The sequence below is a fragment of the Nilaparvata lugens genome, chromosome 2 (assembly GCF_014356525.2).
Source record: "Nilaparvata lugens isolate BPH chromosome 2, ASM1435652v1, whole genome shotgun sequence".
In the NCBI taxonomy this organism is placed as follows: domain Eukaryota; kingdom Metazoa; phylum Arthropoda; class Insecta; order Hemiptera; family Delphacidae; genus Nilaparvata; species Nilaparvata lugens.
This window is the reverse complement of record NC_052505.1, coordinates 52,531,219-52,549,891: the sequence shown is the minus strand read 5'-3', so window position 1 is coordinate 52,549,891 and position 18,673 is coordinate 52,531,219. Positions and strand designations below refer to the sequence as shown.

Sequence of the window (18,673 nt, the reverse complement as noted above, 5' to 3'; positions counted from 1 at the left end):
TTCGGTGATGGAATTTATTTTGTTCTTATAACGGCCTATGAATGAATCGATTTATAGTTTGAGGGCTATACAATCTTTTGGTACATCACAATATATATATATATATATATATATATATATATATTATATATATATATATAATATATATATATATATATATAATATATATATATATAAACAGGATACACACGATACGGATAGATTAAAAACACTTAAAAACTTACATTTAAACGAGAATTTTCGGGAGCTGGGCCCCCTTTGTCAATCAACCAGGAAGTGAAGTGGTGCAGATATATATGAATTAAAACAGGAGGCACAAGACATAAATAGATTGAAAACACTTAAAAACTTACATTAGAAATTAGAAATCAGACAGACCTTCATGCGCTGACACATGATTTCAACGTTTACATCAACTAACTGTTCCGGTTGAGATATAAATGTGCGGTTTTTGCAATTCATTTTCTCTTGGAATTATTCTGTATCGAAATCATGTATCACATGACCATCTTCTCATTAAAAAAAAAATGAATTTGGATTTATTTTAGGAAAAAAGATGTTGAAGTGACAGAGTATTTTTTGAAGAGAAATTTCCAATTTCAAATAGGATGCCCTATGAACCCTATAGTCAAATTATTCTCGTAAATGATAAATCTAGCTGTTCCCATAATTTTCACCAACTATAATTGAAAGTTGCGGGTCTCAAAGATTACAATACAACAGTTTTTGAGTGAGTTCTCCAACCCAGGGGGTCACTAGTTTATCATAATTCAGTCAGCTGGAGTATTCATTGCATGCAATTACTGCAGTTTCTCCATCCATTCATTCTTAACATCAGCTGAGGCTATTTGGGAGCTGTCACACAGACAGTCCTTTATGCGCTGAAACATGATTCCAGCTGGCTAATATACAACTTTCACGAGAACCAATCAGAGAAGCCTGTAGCCTCGATTCAATATTGAAAATTAACCGGCTTACATCAACAAACTGAAACGGTTTGAGATATAAATGTGTGGATTTCGCCATTCCTTTTCTTGGAACTCTGTATCAAAATCATGACCACCCTCTCATAAAAAAAATGGATTCTATTCATATGAGGGACGAAAATTTTGAAGCGGCAGAGTAATTTTTGAAGAGTAATTCTTCATCACAAATAGGATCCCTAATGAAACCTACTTAAAATAATTCTTGTGAAAGAAATATTTAGCTGTTTCCATAATTTTCATTAACTCTGTATAATTAAAAGTTGCGGATGTCAAAGATTACAATACAACAGTTCATGAGCGAGTTTCCCAACCCAAGGGGTCACTAGTTTTTACTGAGGATCACGTTATAATGACAGTGGAGAAAGATAGGACAAAAGCGTTGTCGATTATATGCCTTGCCACTTCCTTCTGTAGAAGATAATGGTATATCTGATGTAATATCAACTGTTTATTCTTGTTGAAAATAATCAATGATTTATTTTATTTAACAAGAAAATATACTTCTCAATCACTTAATAATAATTTTCCATAATTGAGGTTAAATAATTTTTTCATTAATTATCGTATATTAATTAAATAAGATTGAAAATTCACATTTTTAGAAAACGATATGGAAACGTTGCGGAACTAGAAAAGGATAGCGCTTTCTGTTTTGTCGAATGATGGATAAGTATAGCACTACAAATAGTAATCGAATACTGCCATTATAACGTGGATCTCACTTTAGCTGTGAAGGCGAAGTTCGCTGTGCCGAAAAAATAAAGTTGAATTCATTCTACAGTCCTGCGCAGACGAGTACATCTGTCATTTTTGTCATCCCACAAAACTGTATCAGTGTGAGGACAGTATTGTGAAATATTCGGACCATAAAATTGAAGAAACGATTATCAAATAATTATTTGAAAGATTGGAAAAATATTTGAATTTTTAAGAATATTCTGACTGACTTTTTCATCGCCTTTGTCTGTATATTATAGCACCTGACAAAGCAATCACCCCGTCTTGATTTAGGAGGCTAACTCAGACTTGGCGAATTTTTCCCGGTTTTAACAATTCCTCAACCAAATCCCGGCTCTTTAGTAATGAGCATAACTATGTTTTATTTCATTAGTGAGTACTGTTCGAGATTGAAGTTTCTGCTTCTCATTACAGGAAAAAGTATTGACAATTCTCTTAGAAATAAAAATTACAAACTTCACTGAAAATCACACTCGAGGTTCATTAATTTTAAGTTTAAAAATTTTGGAATCTTATGGTTATTAAAATAAAATTCAAGGAGCAATCAAGTTTTGTGTTTATCATTGAAAGGGCACAAATTAATGTTGAATTTGTTTTTTTTATTCCATTTATCCTAGCTCAGTAGGCCTAGGTACTTCATTACTCATTTTCATCTGAGTGTTTTATTTCTATTAGTGTTTTTATAGTTGTTAATATAAGATCGTTCTTTGACTTGAATGTAAACATATCCTTGGTGCGAATATAGCATTGCACTGATAAGAGAGTAAAATAGACTGGGTCACGTCATTGTTTTTCAGAAATGTTTTTTCTTCTGTTTTTGCCATGACTAAGATGAAACGTCACACAATAAGATTGAGGCAATGGCGTCAATTACCAATTATTGATATGAGGCGCATCTACCATCAGCTTGTTTGCTTCACTGTTTCTCCTACAGATGCATATCAGTGGCTCATGTGAGTGGTGCTCAATTCTACAATCGTGTGTTATTCGTGTTTGTGTGCTCATCATTATCATTTCGAATTGAATTGCCTTCAGGTTTAAGTCTGTAGCCCAACAGGAAGCCCTCATTTGTGGTCAGTTGTCATTCATGAAACAAGAAATCATAGGGGAAGTTATTCTGAAGCTTTAAGAAATGGATAATGATAGAAGTTAGGCGAGTTGTCAAAAATAAAAATTCATTCTTATAGAATTTCCAAAATGAGTCTTAATATTCGATGATATAATGCGATGAAATAGTTCGTTGTTCTTAAGGTAAGATACGATAGGGAATTGTGCTAAGATTGTAACAATAACTAATATATAAAGATCATGAATACAGTGTATTACACAGTTTAGTAAGATTTAATGCGTAGAGCTTCCGGAATCACGATTGATGTGTTGTATAAAGAAACAATTTAAACAATATGATGTGTTTATTACCTAATTTGTATAGCTTCCAGATTTCCCTGTTGAATTTTCCTAAATTTCACAAGAATAGCCAGAAGTGTGCTTATCTTTGAATGGTTTTTTTTGGATGTTTTGATATGTGGAATACGTTTTATGAAGGGAAATGTGCTTTAAGTTTCTAGAATGTGTAGTGTCTATTATCAGTGTAATATTTGAACATTTTTTGACGAGGTCTGTGATATATGTAGCAGTGGTTTCTCATTTCATATCGTTTGCAGATAGGAGGTAAGATTTCCCAAATGTTTTACTTATTTTACCTACTTTGATTAGTCTAAAACTGGATTTTTAGTGATGATAATGTTATTTCAATATGGAAAATCTACAAGTTACTGCAGAGTTACGAGAAAAAAAACTGGATGATGATTTGTCAATTTCAGCTGTTTCTTCTCAAAGTCAAAGGACTATCAGATTGATCTCCTATTCTTTGGATCCTACAGCAATGCTCTAGATGAATGTGGAACAAAAAAGAATATAGATAGCATATTCAGGGAAGGGAGACCCTGTGTACATTCTCAGTTCTCATCCTAGTACAGTCACTATATACATTGGTGCTTGGAAATTTATATTGTGGTTCTGATTTTTTAATATATTATTTGGATAAATGAGAGAAGTCCAGAACCAGATTCTTCATGCGAAATTTCCGTGTGCTAAACACAGGGTGGCCCAAAAACCGCGTATTTTCGGTTCATTTTCCAGTTTTCAGCTATTTCCGCCAAATCCAGTGTTCGGACAGAAAAATTTTCTCTTCTCTTTTTTCAAGATTATAAAATTCTCAATGAAAGGAGATCATTCGGAACTCTCTATATTCAATGAGCACTGGGTTATGATTTTTCAAAAATGAGTGAAATTTCAAGAAAAAATCAATTTTGATGATATTTAGTATTTGATCAACAATATAGATACAATATCAGATTGTAACAATCTAGATGAAAAATTCAAAATCCCACTGGGCGTAGTTTTGTGCTCTACAATCTGAGACTAGGTAGAGCGCTCTATCTCATATAGATTTTCAGGTACACCTGACAACAATGCTCCATGTATTGTAAAAAACCCCTAATTTTCAGCTTCAATCATCATTACCATCTATATTGTCCTCACAATGATATAATTTCATGAGATTATGTTGCAACAGAATCACCCGTTAGATGCACTTCATTTCAGTATTTATTTCCTAGTGGAGAGGCGCGCTTAAGGGCACCTTAAAGATCAAAATTTCAAACACTTATAACATTTGACTCAAAGCTCCGATCTCATAGTACCACACTTCATTCTTCTTGGCTCATCAAGGCGGTTCAAAATCATGCATCACAAGTCAAATTCGAACAAAAAGTGGAAATTTATTTGTTGAGTGTACTTAAGCCCATAAGACGGGTAACACTCTTACATCCTCACTAGAATTGGAAATTTTATCTGAAGCATTTCACAAGATATGCAGCTTTGAATATAGAAATTGGCCATATTTTGTGTGTGGGAATATGGGCTTAAGTACACTCAACAATAAAATTTCCAATTTTCGATCGAATTATGTCCTTAAGCGCGCCTCTCCACTAGAAAATACTGAAATGAAGTGCATCTAATGAGTGATTCTCATAGAACATGATCTTATGAACTCATATCATTGTGAGAAATATCACTGTGAGGACAATATAGATGATAATGATGGTTAAAGATAAAAATTAGGTGTTTTTTACCACACATGAAGAATTGTTAACAGGTGTACCTGAAAAATCTATGTGAGATAGAGCGCTCTGCCTAGTCTCAGATTGTAGAGCACAAAACTACGCCCAGAGAGATTTTGAATTTTACATCTAGATTAAAACAATCTGATATTGTATCTATATTGTTGATCAAATACTGAATATCATCAAAATTGATCTTTTTCTTGAAATTTCACTCATTTTCGAAAAATCATAACTCAATGCTCATCAAAGATAGAGAGTTCTGAATGATCTCATTTCATAAAGAATTTTATAATTTTGAAAGAAGACAAGAGCAAATTTTTCTGTCCGATCACTGGATTTGGCGGAAATAACTGGAGAATGAACCGAAAATACGAGGTTTTTGGGCCACTCTGTATATAGCACACAGAAATTTTCCATGAAGAATTTGGTTCTGGTCTTCTCTCATTTATCCAAATAATATATAAAAAAATCAGAACTACAATATAAAATTGCAAGCACACCCCCTTTCTTATGTCTATATTGACTGGACTATCCTGTTAGCTATCCATAGGTAGCTGTTAGCTCCTGTTTAGCTGCATATTCGATTCAAAAATTCTACCTTGTGAATCGGTTGAGAATAACCAGTGACCCTCTGGGTTGGAGAACTCGCTCATGAACTGTTTAATTTTAATCTTCGAAACCAGCAACTTTCAATTGTACAGAGTTGGTGGAAATCATGGAAGCAGCTAAATATTTCTTTCATAACAATAATTTGACAGTACAACACAAGAATAATGCTTTTTTTAATGAGAAGGTGGTCATGAGATGATGATTTCGATAAAGAGTTCCAAAAGAAAATGAATTAAATGGCGAAAACCGCTGGTTGATATTTCAACCCGTACCAGTTTCTTGATGTGAAAGTTGTAAATTATTATGTTGTATATTAACCAGCTGAAATCATATGTCAGCGCATGGAGTACTGTCTGTGTGATAGCTTCCAAATAGCTTCAGATGATGTTACAAATGAATGGGAAAATTCAAGGTACCTGCAAACATGTTTTCAAGGTACATTGGAAAAAATGTTGTAATTGCATGCAATGGATTCTTCAGCTGACTAAATGAAAAAACAAATCAAAACACATTTCTTTCTTATGCACTTTCAACGTTATTTTAATATCCTGAAAAAGGACGAAGGAGTAAGTCAATCTTGTTGTCCAACGAACTTGACCTGTAAAATGGTTCGAAGAATACGTGTTCAAAATTTGAAGCTGATTGATCAATTCTTCCTAAAGTTATTGTAGAACATACAAACAGACGGACAACGACTTTGGCCTTCAGTAAGTCAAAAGTGAGAACTCGCCAACGCTTGTTCAATTAATTTCAAGTTCCACGTCGTTGGGAAAAATGTTATCGTTATCGTATCTATATTAATCACAAAACTCTTCCTACTATTCTTATAAATTGTTACTCACTCAATACATGCATACAGTTTACAGTACAACAGTAATAATGTATAGATGTCGTATTCGTGATACGGTGACGGGTTAGTAACATTCAGTACAATTACTACGGTAACACCTAGTAAATTTACATCACCATCTCAATCTGTGATAAAATTGAATTGAATTTATCATAACATCTCTTCAAATGATACCCACCTGGTGGATGAAATGGAGGTGAAATGAAGGTTATCACTAGGCTTATGCCTGTTTGGGTGTGATGCATTTCTCCCAGAACAATAAAATAAAATTCATTTGTTATTGAGTAGCTTGCAGCATTTAGTTCTGTTCTCATTTTAATTTATTTAGAGCTACCCTCTTTTTCCCAATTGAATTCGAATTATAGTCAAGTTGTGTTGAGTGACTACAATAACTCACCTAAAATCTGAGGCCTGATTGATAAAAACGAGACATTAAAATAAATACTACAATATTATACAGTAATCATTTCAGTATATTATGAATCATATCAATATCAATATAATAACAGTAACATTTATTTTATCATATATAATAAAATATCAATATCCGGGGCCTAATTGATAAAAACGAGAAATTAAATACTATAATATTATAAGTTACTGTAATCATTCCAGTATATTGTAAATCATATCAATAGTTTTTTGTACTTCAAATAGCAAATCACGGTCAGACATTCACAATAATTCATAATATTTACAATAACATTCTCAGACTCCCAACAATAATAAATTATTAGATCTTCAATTTGAATAGTTCATAATTTTGCCTAATAATGTATCTCACTCTGCGATGCCAAAAAGTTATTCCGTTTTATATTGTATTAAAGCATTCAATAACAATTACAAGTCATATTTCCTATTGATATTAAAATAACGCTCATTCATTGTTGGGGAAATATGAATAAATTAATAAATTCATCCAGTGAAAGATGAAAACGTTTTTCTAATATAGAAAATGGAAATATTGCCATTAATAGGTACTGATAACGATGTATGCCTATTTTTCATTCGTTCTAGCACCATAAAAATTTAGCCGAGTACAGACGAGCTGGACAATTTATTGAAATCCAAGAGTTTATAATAATAAATTGACAAGCAGTCGACAGGCCTGATGCGTTTGTTACTTGCACGACACTTCACATGGCTTCACATGGCAAATCACATGAACGCCACTTTACACTTCACTCACTGCTTCACGCACACTTCAATTCACGTCAGCAGATTTACAATCAAATCCCTGTTAATTGCCGCCAAATCCATTTGATCTTTGCCTGATGGGAAACTGAACGAGCGGCTCACATTGAATTTTGTTCTCTCTTTCCACTCACTTGACCTCTCAGTCACTCCTCCATCCATCCTTCTCCGTCCTTTCTTCTCTTCTTTATGATCATTGTATCCTTCCTACTCACCTCTCCACAGGCCGACATCATTTTTAACCGCTTTCATTTCGTATTCTTCCACTATCATTGGTTCTTTTCGTCTCCTCATAGTTCTTCCCATCCTCTCCCATGTCCTTCTCTTTCTTCTCATATTCCACTAAACTTTTCTTCCTCCTTTTTCACCGTCGTTTTCTCTTCTCCTACTTCTTATCCTTGTTCATTCACCTTCTGCTTCGTATCCTCATTATCTTTATCGTCCCTTTTTTCCATTCCAACTTCTTCCCTTCATATTCTCTCCCCTAATACACCTCTCTTCTCCTCCACCTCCTGCTCCATTTTCTCGTCCTCATACTCTCATTTCTCATACTGTTCTTTAACTTTCTTACTTTCTCCATTATACTTCTCACAGTCCTTCTTTTCCTACACATGTTCCTCCTAATCCTCATACCACGCCTCTTCTTCATCTTCATACTTCTAACAATTTTCACTCTCTTCCTCCATTTTACTTTCTTCGTCTCACTTCGTCATATTCCTCATCCTCATCTTCATCTCCCTCCTCATCCCCAATTCTCATCCCATTCATCTTCCTTACTCACTCCTCTACAACTTGTTATTATTCTACGAGCAGAGAAGATGATAATGACAGAGAAAATGGAGAGTAGGAGAACTCTGACAAGACAGAGGATCTCATTTCTTTTCCTTTTCCACTCCACTATTCTTCTTCCTTCCATTTCCCTGATTCTATTTTTGTTTGAAGCTCTCTTTCTCTATCCTTGAGAGTCTCGTCCCTCCCTCATCCTCTCCCACTTTCACTACTATGATCAATCAATCGTTCAATTTATTGGAAGAAATCCATACAATGTTGGGTCCAGCTCAACTCTGAGGCTTCTCAGCAGGTGCCGTTTCAAGACATTATTATAGTACATTACATACGGTATTTATTACATGATCAGAAAGCTTTCTAAGGCTTATGAGGAAAATGGTATGAGAAGCAATCTCGAAAATACAATCTACCCAGTATCAGGGAAGCTGCATAAGATTACAATGATAATCATCAATTGGTTGCATGTGCTGATTATATAAATAAATACCTGAGAAGCTCTTTCAAGTTCAGAAGGTGGCCCAAAAAAGGTTAGTAGCAGAATTGGACAGGAGAGACAGATACTGAAAAATTGAAAGAAATGCTTTGGTTAAAAGGTTTAACAAGTAGGACAGAAATTCAAATTTACAATTCAACTGTCAAATTAATCTGTTGCATTAGAACTGAATAGTATAAATACAATATAGAGTTTATATTATCAGTATAAACTATATATTACAATAAATTCAATTGGATAAATTTTCTTTAATCCATCATAAATATAATAATTATTAGAACATTTTCTTTTTCTGTCAATACTCCTTATTCCATTACTTACGCTATCACAAATTTGAATGTATCTTCTCCAATATCTCCCTCACCATCACCATCATGACCTCCATTCCCTTTCTTTCCTGATGCTTATCTATTCAATGAGATGAAACACTAATTCACCTTGAATCACATTCTATTATCAGAAAACACAATTCACTCTCTTTTTCACTAACGTACTCTCTCTCTCTCTCTCTGACTCTCTTCATCACAATTCATCTCCCGATTACGCTGTGCTTAATTTTATCATTTCCAGTCTCTAGAAAATAGTCTGTCTCTAATAACAACCGAGATTAAATGTTAATTTCCTCTTTAAATATTTGGTTAATCGACAGACAATATTGGTTCAAAAAGGCCTGTCCCAGAGTTTGTAAACAATCGGGATTCAAGCAGAACATCCTCTTGGAATTGTTTCAGTCTATCCCATCGATTTTACACTTGAAACTCGGTAAAATAGCCACCAAGCCTGCTCGTGTCATAGGTATTAGCTGTTTGCACTGATAGGTGTAATTGGATTGCACTATAAATCATCAGTCGCAGTTTCTCGTTGAACACTGAATAGAAGCTCAACGTTTGAAATTTCAAAACAATATAACGTAGAAAAACAATTCTTACAATATTCTTATCATATTGACACATCACAATATTCTTATTCAGTTTCAGTGAAAAAGTTTCTGGAAATGTTCTGGTGTTGATTATGATTTATTAGCAAAAGTACATTTCCAATTTTATCGATTTTCGGTGATATAATTTCTAATAAACCCTTTCCTTGATCATTCATTGGAATTAATGCATCAAATAATTCTATCATACGCCATCATATTGGCATATTGGCATATACGCTATCATATCTATCATAGTTTGCTACCATAGAGGTCTCTTCCTTTTTCCTTTTCAGTAATATAGTACATTCCATTCCAATTTGAAAAATATTCTCATAAATGTTTTTCGCGGATGACAAATCCGATGAATTAAATCTAAATGATAGTATTACTTTTAACAATGGCCTTATGCTGGAGTAATATTTTGATGCTTGTACAATAAGTAATAAATTGTGTATTTACAGTTGAATATACGCAGTTATAGAAGAAACTGATGAATTTTCAATATTATTAGATAGTTTTGAAGTTATTAAAATCAATTGTATTGTTTTGACTGAAACGTGGTTAGATGATGATGAGTCTGTGATGCGGCTCCCGGGTTATGATGTCTATCGCTCTGGAAGTAAACTCAATCAGAATGATGGTGTGGTAGTGTACATTGACAGTTCACTGTCAGTTTCCTCCTGTGAACAGCTGTGTCTGGGCGGGATCGCTAGCTGCCTGGCTCTTAACTTTACTTTTAACGGTGTGCCCTGCCACTTGTTGGCTGCCTACCGCAGTCCCAATACTGATATAAATCTTTTCACTGTCGCTCTCCGGAATTATCTCTTTAATTTGAATAATGATAGAAGAACCTTACGAATTTCTTGTGGCAATATTAATATTAATATTTTGGGTGTTGCATTGAGCTCCGTGCAGGAGGGTTACCTGGATATGATGTATGAGTTGGGTTTCATCAGCTTTATGAATCGGGTAACACGTCCTGCGGGGAGTTCATGTATCGATTACTTTTTTGTAAAAAATGATAGAAATATGGAAGTAAAATCTGCAATCATGGATACAGCTATAACTGACCATTATCCGACATTTATTCAATTAGCTTCCGGGGTGCCTGTAGACTTGAACAATAAATTGTCGGCCAAACATACCTACATACAGAGTGACCCAGTGGAATAATGTTGAGGCCGATCTGTTAGAAAAAGATTGGGGTGGTATCACTGCTGTTACAGACAAAGTTGATTACTGTGCTGATACTTTCATAAATGAAATTACATCAACAATCGAACGATTTACTCAAATTGAATTAGTTTCAGCCAGGAATAGAAAGATTAAACCATGGATTACACAGGGGCTTATTAATTCAATAAGACATAGAGACAAATTGAGAAATAGGTGTAGAGGCAGCCGTTTAATGTAGGATTGAAAGAGGAGTACAAGATTTATAGGAACGCACTAAATGTCGCTATAAAGGATGCTAAAACACATTATTATAAGGATAAGGTGGATAGTGTTGGGGGTGATTGTAGAAAATTTTGGTCTATAGTTAATGAGCTGGCTTGTAGGCCAGGTTCAGCTGAGCGATTCCCCTTGGCGCGGTTTCATCAGGGGGGCGCACCTTCTGATTTAGAAATAAAAGAAATAGGTAACTCCTTTAATACATTTTTTTTCAAATGAAGGTGCTGAATTGGCTGATACAATTCCTGAAAGGGGCCCTGAAGTGGTAAATGATGATGATTACATGTTAATTCCACTTTCAGGCTGCAACCACTTGACGAACAGGACATCCGGGAGATCTTGAAGGGGATGCGTGGTGGCTCTGCTCCGGGGCTTGATAACATTGATTCAAAATTCATAAAATAACACATTGACGTGGTGATTGAGCCTCTTGTATAAGTACAGCGATCATCCGTGAATGAGTTGTAGTAATAATCAATAATTAATAATGATGGAAAAGGTGGTGGGGCAACTGACTTGGGAGAATCAATAAAATAATTATTGAATAAATCAGCAATTTTCTGTTCATCCTTTACTACTTCATTGTTGTTTACAACTTTTGAAACACTTTGCTTTGATGAACCTCTACCTACCAATTCATTTATTAGTCTCCATTGCTTTTTGGAATCCCCCTTTGTGCATTCAAAACAATCAAAGTAGTACTTCTCTTTGGCAATTCGTATTCACCGCTTAATCTTACATCTGAGTTCAACAAATTCATGTCTCAGCCTAACATTACTTGGATCATTTTTAAGCCTCCTATATAACCTATCCCTCGATGCTATTGCCTCACACAGACCCTCCCTCATCCAAGGCTTCAGAAGTCTACCTCTGTGATTTTTAATGTTGATTTGATGCTTGGATGTCCGAATAGCATCATCTGGAATAGAGCAGAAGCTGTCATAAGCCATGTCGGTGTGAACAGATTCATAGACGGCCGACCAACTCTCATGCTCTAGTACACCTATTAGACGTTCCCAGTCGATCCTCTCAAATATTTTTTGCTCGGAATTCGCATTTGGCTTGGCGAGAGCAATAGAGAAACAAATTGCTCCATGATCACTTATAGTAGCCTCAACAACTGCAGACCGCACTGATGAAGGTGGCATACCTCTGAACAGGATATGATCGATGCATGTCACAGAACGCTCAGTCACACGAGTATCAATATTGATTAAATTTTCAAGACCTACCGAGGCTATTATCCCGAGATATTTATCAGCAACCCTATCAGGCCTATTAAGATCACACACACACACACACACACACACACACACACACACACACACACACACACACACACACACACACCACACACCACACACACACACCACACACACACCACACACACACACACACACACACACACACACACACACACACCACAACACACACACACAACCACACACACACACACACACACACACACCACACCACACACACACACACACCACACACCACACACACACACACCACACACACACACACCACACACACACACACACCACACACACACACACACACACACACACACACACACCACACACACACACCACACACACACACCACACCACACACACACACAATCATGTTTTTGGACTCAGGGAACCTTGAAACGTAAAGAAAACATGACATCAGGGTATCTTCAATTTTTTTGGAAAACAATACTTTCCTTACCTATGGTAATAGGGCAAGGGAAGTAAAAATTCAGCAATTGCAAGCCAGATGATCATAATTGACCGAACGAATTGAGGTCCAAGATTCAAGTCGACGGTTTGGCACAAAGACCTTAAAGATGCATAGACTCACATGCAGCGTTAGTGTCGTACTTGGAATTGAAATCGGCCATTGAGGGGGCAACCTATAAGATTATTACATACCAATGCCTTTATAATCTATAATTTAACAAATATATAGATATATCTCGTGCTAAAATACCCCAATGGCGGCCTTCAATTTCAAGTAAGAGCTTTCACGGGAAGGCATTGGCATTGTGGGTCTATATCTCTTTAAGGTCTTTGGTTTGGCATTTCTCTTAATGTTTAAATGTTTATATGTTTATATGTTGCGCATTTACGGCAAAAAGCGGTAATAGATTTTTCATGAAATTTGACTGGTATTTTCCTTTTTTAATTGCGCGTCGACGTATATACAAGGTTTTTGGAAATTTTGCATTTCAAGGAAAATATAAAAGGAAAAAGGAGCCTCCTCCTTCATACGCCAATATAAGAGTAAATATCAGACTATAGAATAATTTTTCATCATAAATCAGCTGAGAAGTGATTACACAGATGTGTGGAAAGGCCTGTCTATTGCAGTATTTCCATAAGGTCTATAGTTTCAATCAGGTACTTGTGGATGAGAATACTGCGTGAGGTCTACTGTTCACAGAACTACTAGTAATAGTGAAAATGACAACCTCGCCTTGAATAATCCAAGTGGTGTTTCATTACAGCCTTTCTAGAGGCAATCAGCTGCTTGCGTTTGAAATAATTCAGTCAAATAATCTTGTAAATTGCCAGCCTTTAGCATACAATTTGGTACACAATGCATACCATGCAGCTACTCTTCTAACATTAAAATCCCTTTGAGACCAAAATACGATCTTCCGACTGCTTTTGACAATTGAAAGAACAATTTCAATTATTTCTGAGAAAGTTTCTCGCTTTCACCACCCACTTATCTTTCGAAACAAAAAAATTTCCAGCATGTCGAAAATTTCATGTTTCCTGCTCGAAATGTCTCGACATTGATGAACATAATTATTAATAAAAAAATATCTATGTGTCGGATAAAAATGAACCAGACACCAATAAAAAGGATGAATATTCTCCCCGTTAATCTATACTTATAAAACTCTTATCTCACTGACTCACTGACTCACTGATCACGATTTCTGAACTACTGGATGGATTGCAACAAAACTTAGAATATAGCTCCCTTATACGTCCTAGGTGCTCACTAAGAAATCTTTTGGCAATATTTCAACTCTAAGGGTGTTTTTCAAGGGCTTAAAGTTCGTCTTTTAGCATGTATATTATTCTTCTCCCAATCTCTTAATTGAAATGTCCATATCATTTATGTTACTATCGAACTATAATCTAGAGAGAGTACCTATTCGAAACAGTTGATAACTGGCGACCAATTAATAATTTTGTCAGGTTGGCATTAAGTTGAGATTATTTCATTAGGTTGAAGAATCAATTAAAATGCATTTATCGAGAACAATAATTGATTGGGCACTGCTGCTTCAATCAGAGCTTTTCCTGGGAGTATGAATAATTTTTATTTTCAAATTCAAATTCAAATTTATTTTGTCAATCAAAACAATTACAATTTCAAAGAAAATAGTATAAGTAAGAAAAGAGTATAATAGTATAAGAGCTTAGTTTATCAAGAATGTATGAATGGGAATATATATATATATATATATATATATATACAATAATACTTATAATTTAAAAAATGATTTGACAAATTTTACTGAGCGCAAAAAATATAAAATTTTCGTCCGCGCTCAGGAAAAAGGAATGAATGCCAACAGCATGTGGTGTTCCCAAGCGGTTACCCATCCAAGTACTGACCACACCCGACGTTGCTTAACTTCAGTGATCGGACGAGAACCGGTGAAAAAGCAGCCAATCCACTGATCCTTCCTTGCATGGAAGTCCATTCATACATAAGAGTCCATTCATGATAGTATAACATTTATTGTGGCTGATTCCACATATCCTAAACTCCACAATCATAAATATCAAAGTGGGATCATTTTAATGTGAATTTGCATAAATCTGAATATAGTTTATTCAATCGCTTTGATTATTGACTACCATTATATGATTTCTTTCTTTGATCTTAGCTTGAAACCAAAAGATTAGGGATGAAAATTTGGATGTAAACTAACTTGTATCTCAATTTAATCTCTATCTAAATTTACAACTTTAGAATTTACTTGTTATCTATCAATATCAATATGTTTGTCTTGTGTCATAATAACATAATGAAAGGAAGGAAATAGGAGCAGCTGATGGAATATTATGTTTTTTTCTCGATTTAGTTTTTAGCTGATTTTAAACAAGAAACATGAAAATATCAGGCCCAGTAGCACAAAAGCATGTTCAATTTCAATCAGGATTAAATTCCATGAGAATTAATCAGAGTAGGATTTTTTTAATAGAAGGCTTCTCTGATTGGTTCTCGTGGTATTGAGTCCGGATTATGAATTATTAACAGATAGTGCAACTGTCTCTCTCAATGCCATGGCTGCGTACAAACATAGAGCAACAGAGGAACCAATACAACAGAAGCAAATTAGTCGCATTTCTATCACCTCACAATGAACATTACATTCAACTACCATATGTTTGGAGGGATCGATTTTAAATTTCTTTTGCTATCATCCGGTCACTTTCTGAACCTATTCTTCCAGATGTTCCATGAATACTGCAATGTTTTAAAATAAGGTCGCCAAATTTGGTAACTCAACTACAGCTATTATAATGTGTTTTATTTGCTCACACGTTCTTATGTTTTCAACAGACTATGGAAAACTTTTTTCTGATCAGTTGCTACTTGAGGGACCAATAATCCTTTCTCTTGATAGTTCAACGAATTTTTCCAGAGTTGAGACCTGTTCCAAAATTATGTTTTTTGTCGCAAGCACAATATTTTTCTTGATTTAATCAGAATCGTAAGAGCCGTTTTCGAGATCCGTCCGACATGAATACATATATCCACAAACACACATATTTAAACAAATTGCTTTCTTAGTATAATTATTGACTTCAATGATTATGATTCCATTCAATGAGAGCTTCTTTCACATAATAATAACAGCTGGCATCAAAACCAAAAATATCAAACATGATTGAAATTGAAACAGTAGCGATCATCAACATTATTTTCTTCATCTGATCTAAATTAACCAGATTATAGTAAGATTCACATCAATGTGTCAGCATTGTTTAAAAGGGGAGCATTGATGCTATTAATGAGGAATACTGACAGTCAACGTACATATTCTCCAATATTTTTATCTAAAGCTACCTTATATTTTCTTTGGTAAAACAATCAATGTTTGGGAATAATTGATTCATGGGAAAAGCGCCTTACTTGCAAGCTACCTCTATGCAAGATATTTTCACATTAGGAAAAGAAACAACAGCTGTTTAGCCGTTTTAATAAATAACACCTTTCTTTCGCCCAAGTTAAATTTTGGCCGAATTTCCTCATTCTTTACAAACAGATTTCACAACGGACACTTCTGAAGTTTTTGAAATACCCCTTTAAGCAGTTTTCGCGATCTGTCGGATGTACAAACAAAATTAGTCTTGATAGAATAGGATCAATTGATAGAAGCAACTCCCGTCATATAAGTTTGTTTTATGAAAATAAAACAATATAATAGCCAACTATTATATTTTCTGCATGTCTTGTGAAATACTTCTGATAAAATTTCCAAATCAAGTGGAGATGTTGAAATTGTCCCCCTTTACCCACTCCAATAAATAATACTTCCTATTCAAATACAATTCAAAAGTTACAGAAGATTTTAAAAATGGCGATTTCAGTTTTTACATTTTTCGTGATTTTACTGTTGATCAAGAGTTTCTAAAACGAGTCTGATGAATAGAAACTCACGATTGATTCCAAATTGTAGATAAATTCATCCTCTACGAGCTCAGCTGCCTAAAATCCATCTTGGATCACTCTGGCATATCATAGAACTGCCAAAACTGTTAATATGAGAAGAATATCTAGAATTTCCGGATTTTCTTCAACAATCAAATCTCACTTTACGAACATATTTTTTCATGAATCGTTTACAGCAGATGAAAGAAAAAATGCAATTTCACATTTCAAGATCAAGTAATGATTTTTATAATACGGGGCTACAGAGATACACATAGCTTTGAATATAGAAATCGGCTATTTTCTGTGTATTGGAATATGGGCTTAAGTACCGTACACTCAACAACAAATTTTTCATTTTTCGACCGAATTTGACTTATGATGCAAGATTCTGGGCCGCCTTGACGAGCCGAGAAGAATGAAGTGTAGTACGATGGAATCAGAGCATTGTGTCAAATGTAATAAGTGTTTGAAATTTTGATCCTTGAGGTGTCCTTAAGAGCGCCTCTCCACTAGGAAATACTGAAATGAAGTGCATCTAGCGGGTGATTCTCATAGAATATGATCTCATAAACTTATGTCATTGTGCGAAATATCAATGTAAGGACAATGTAGTTGGTGATGATGGTTGAAGCTGAAAATTAGGTATCTCAATGTTAACAATCGGAAGATATTGTTGATCAAAAACTGAAATTCATCAAAATTTATTTTTCCTTCAAATTTCACACATTTTTGAAAAATTTTATTACTTTCCTTGCCCTATTACCATAGGTAAGGAAAGTATTGCTTTCCAGAAAAAATTAAGGTACCCTAATTTCATGTTTTCTATACATTTCAAGGTCCCTTGAATCCAAAAACATGATTTTTGGGTGTTGGTCTGTGTGTGTGTATGTGGTGTGTGTGTGTGTGTATGTGTGTATGTCTGTGAACACGATAACTCCATTCCTAATTAACCGATTGACTTGAAATTTTATTACTTTCCTTGCCCTATTACCATAGGTAAGGAAAGTATTGCTTTCCAAAAAAAATTAAGGTACCCTAATTTCATGTTTTCTATACATTTCAAGGTCCCTTGAGTCCAAAAACATGATTTTTGGGTGTTGGTCTGTGTGTGTGTATGTGTGTGTGTGTGTGTGTGTATGTGTGTATGTCTGTGAACACGATAACTCCATTCCTAATTAACCGATTGACTTGAAATTTTATTACTTTCCTTGCCCTATTACCATAGGTAAGGAAAGTATTGCTTTCCAAAAAAAATTAAGGTACCCTAATTTCATGTTTTCTATACGTTTCAAGGTCCCTTGAGTCCAAAAACATGATTTTTGGGTGTTGGTCTGTGTAAGTGTATGTGTGTGTGTTTGTGTGTGTGTGTGTATGTGTGTGTGTGTGTACGATAACTCCATTCCTAATTAACCGATTGACTTGAAATTTTAAACTGAAGGTCCTTATATCTTGAGTATCCGACAATAAGAAATTCAATAAAATTCAATCCAAGATGGCGGAAAAAATGGCGGATAATGACTAAAAAACCATGTTTTTCACGGTTTTCTCAAAAACGGCTCTAACGATTCTCTTCAAATTTATACCATGGATAGCTATTTATAAGCCCTATCAACTGGCATAAGTCTCATCTCTGGGAAAAATTCAGGAGCTCCGTAATATTCTTGAGAAAAATGGTGGATAATGACTAAAAATCCATGTTTTTCACGGTTTTCTCGAAAACGGCTCCAACGACTTTCTTCAAATTCATACCATAGATAGATATTCATAAGCACTATCAACTGGCATGAGTCTCATTTCTGGGAAAATTCCATATTTTATATTTCTTTTATATTCGTAATATTC

General features: G+C 34.7%; 1 protein-coding gene across 7 annotated transcripts in view; it reads left to right on the top strand.

Annotated features, from left to right (window-relative positions):
- The window catches only part of LOC111052018 (gonadotropin-releasing hormone II receptor), a 352,206-nt gene that overhangs the window by 53,034 nt on the left and 280,499 nt on the right, over positions 1–18,673 (top strand). Inside the window, exons 1-2 of one of the 7 annotated variants that reach the window (XM_039421479.1) lie at positions 2,559–2,797; positions 3,157–3,395. The exons of 3 other annotated variants lie outside the window; for them this stretch is intronic. In XM_039421479.1, the coding sequence (XP_039277413.1) occupies positions 3,274–3,395 (122 nt within the window). In that variant the 5' untranslated portion in view covers positions 2,559–2,797; positions 3,157–3,273. 3 more of the 7 variants (XM_039421486.1, XM_039421482.1, XM_039421480.1) reach the window with 3 other exon arrangements.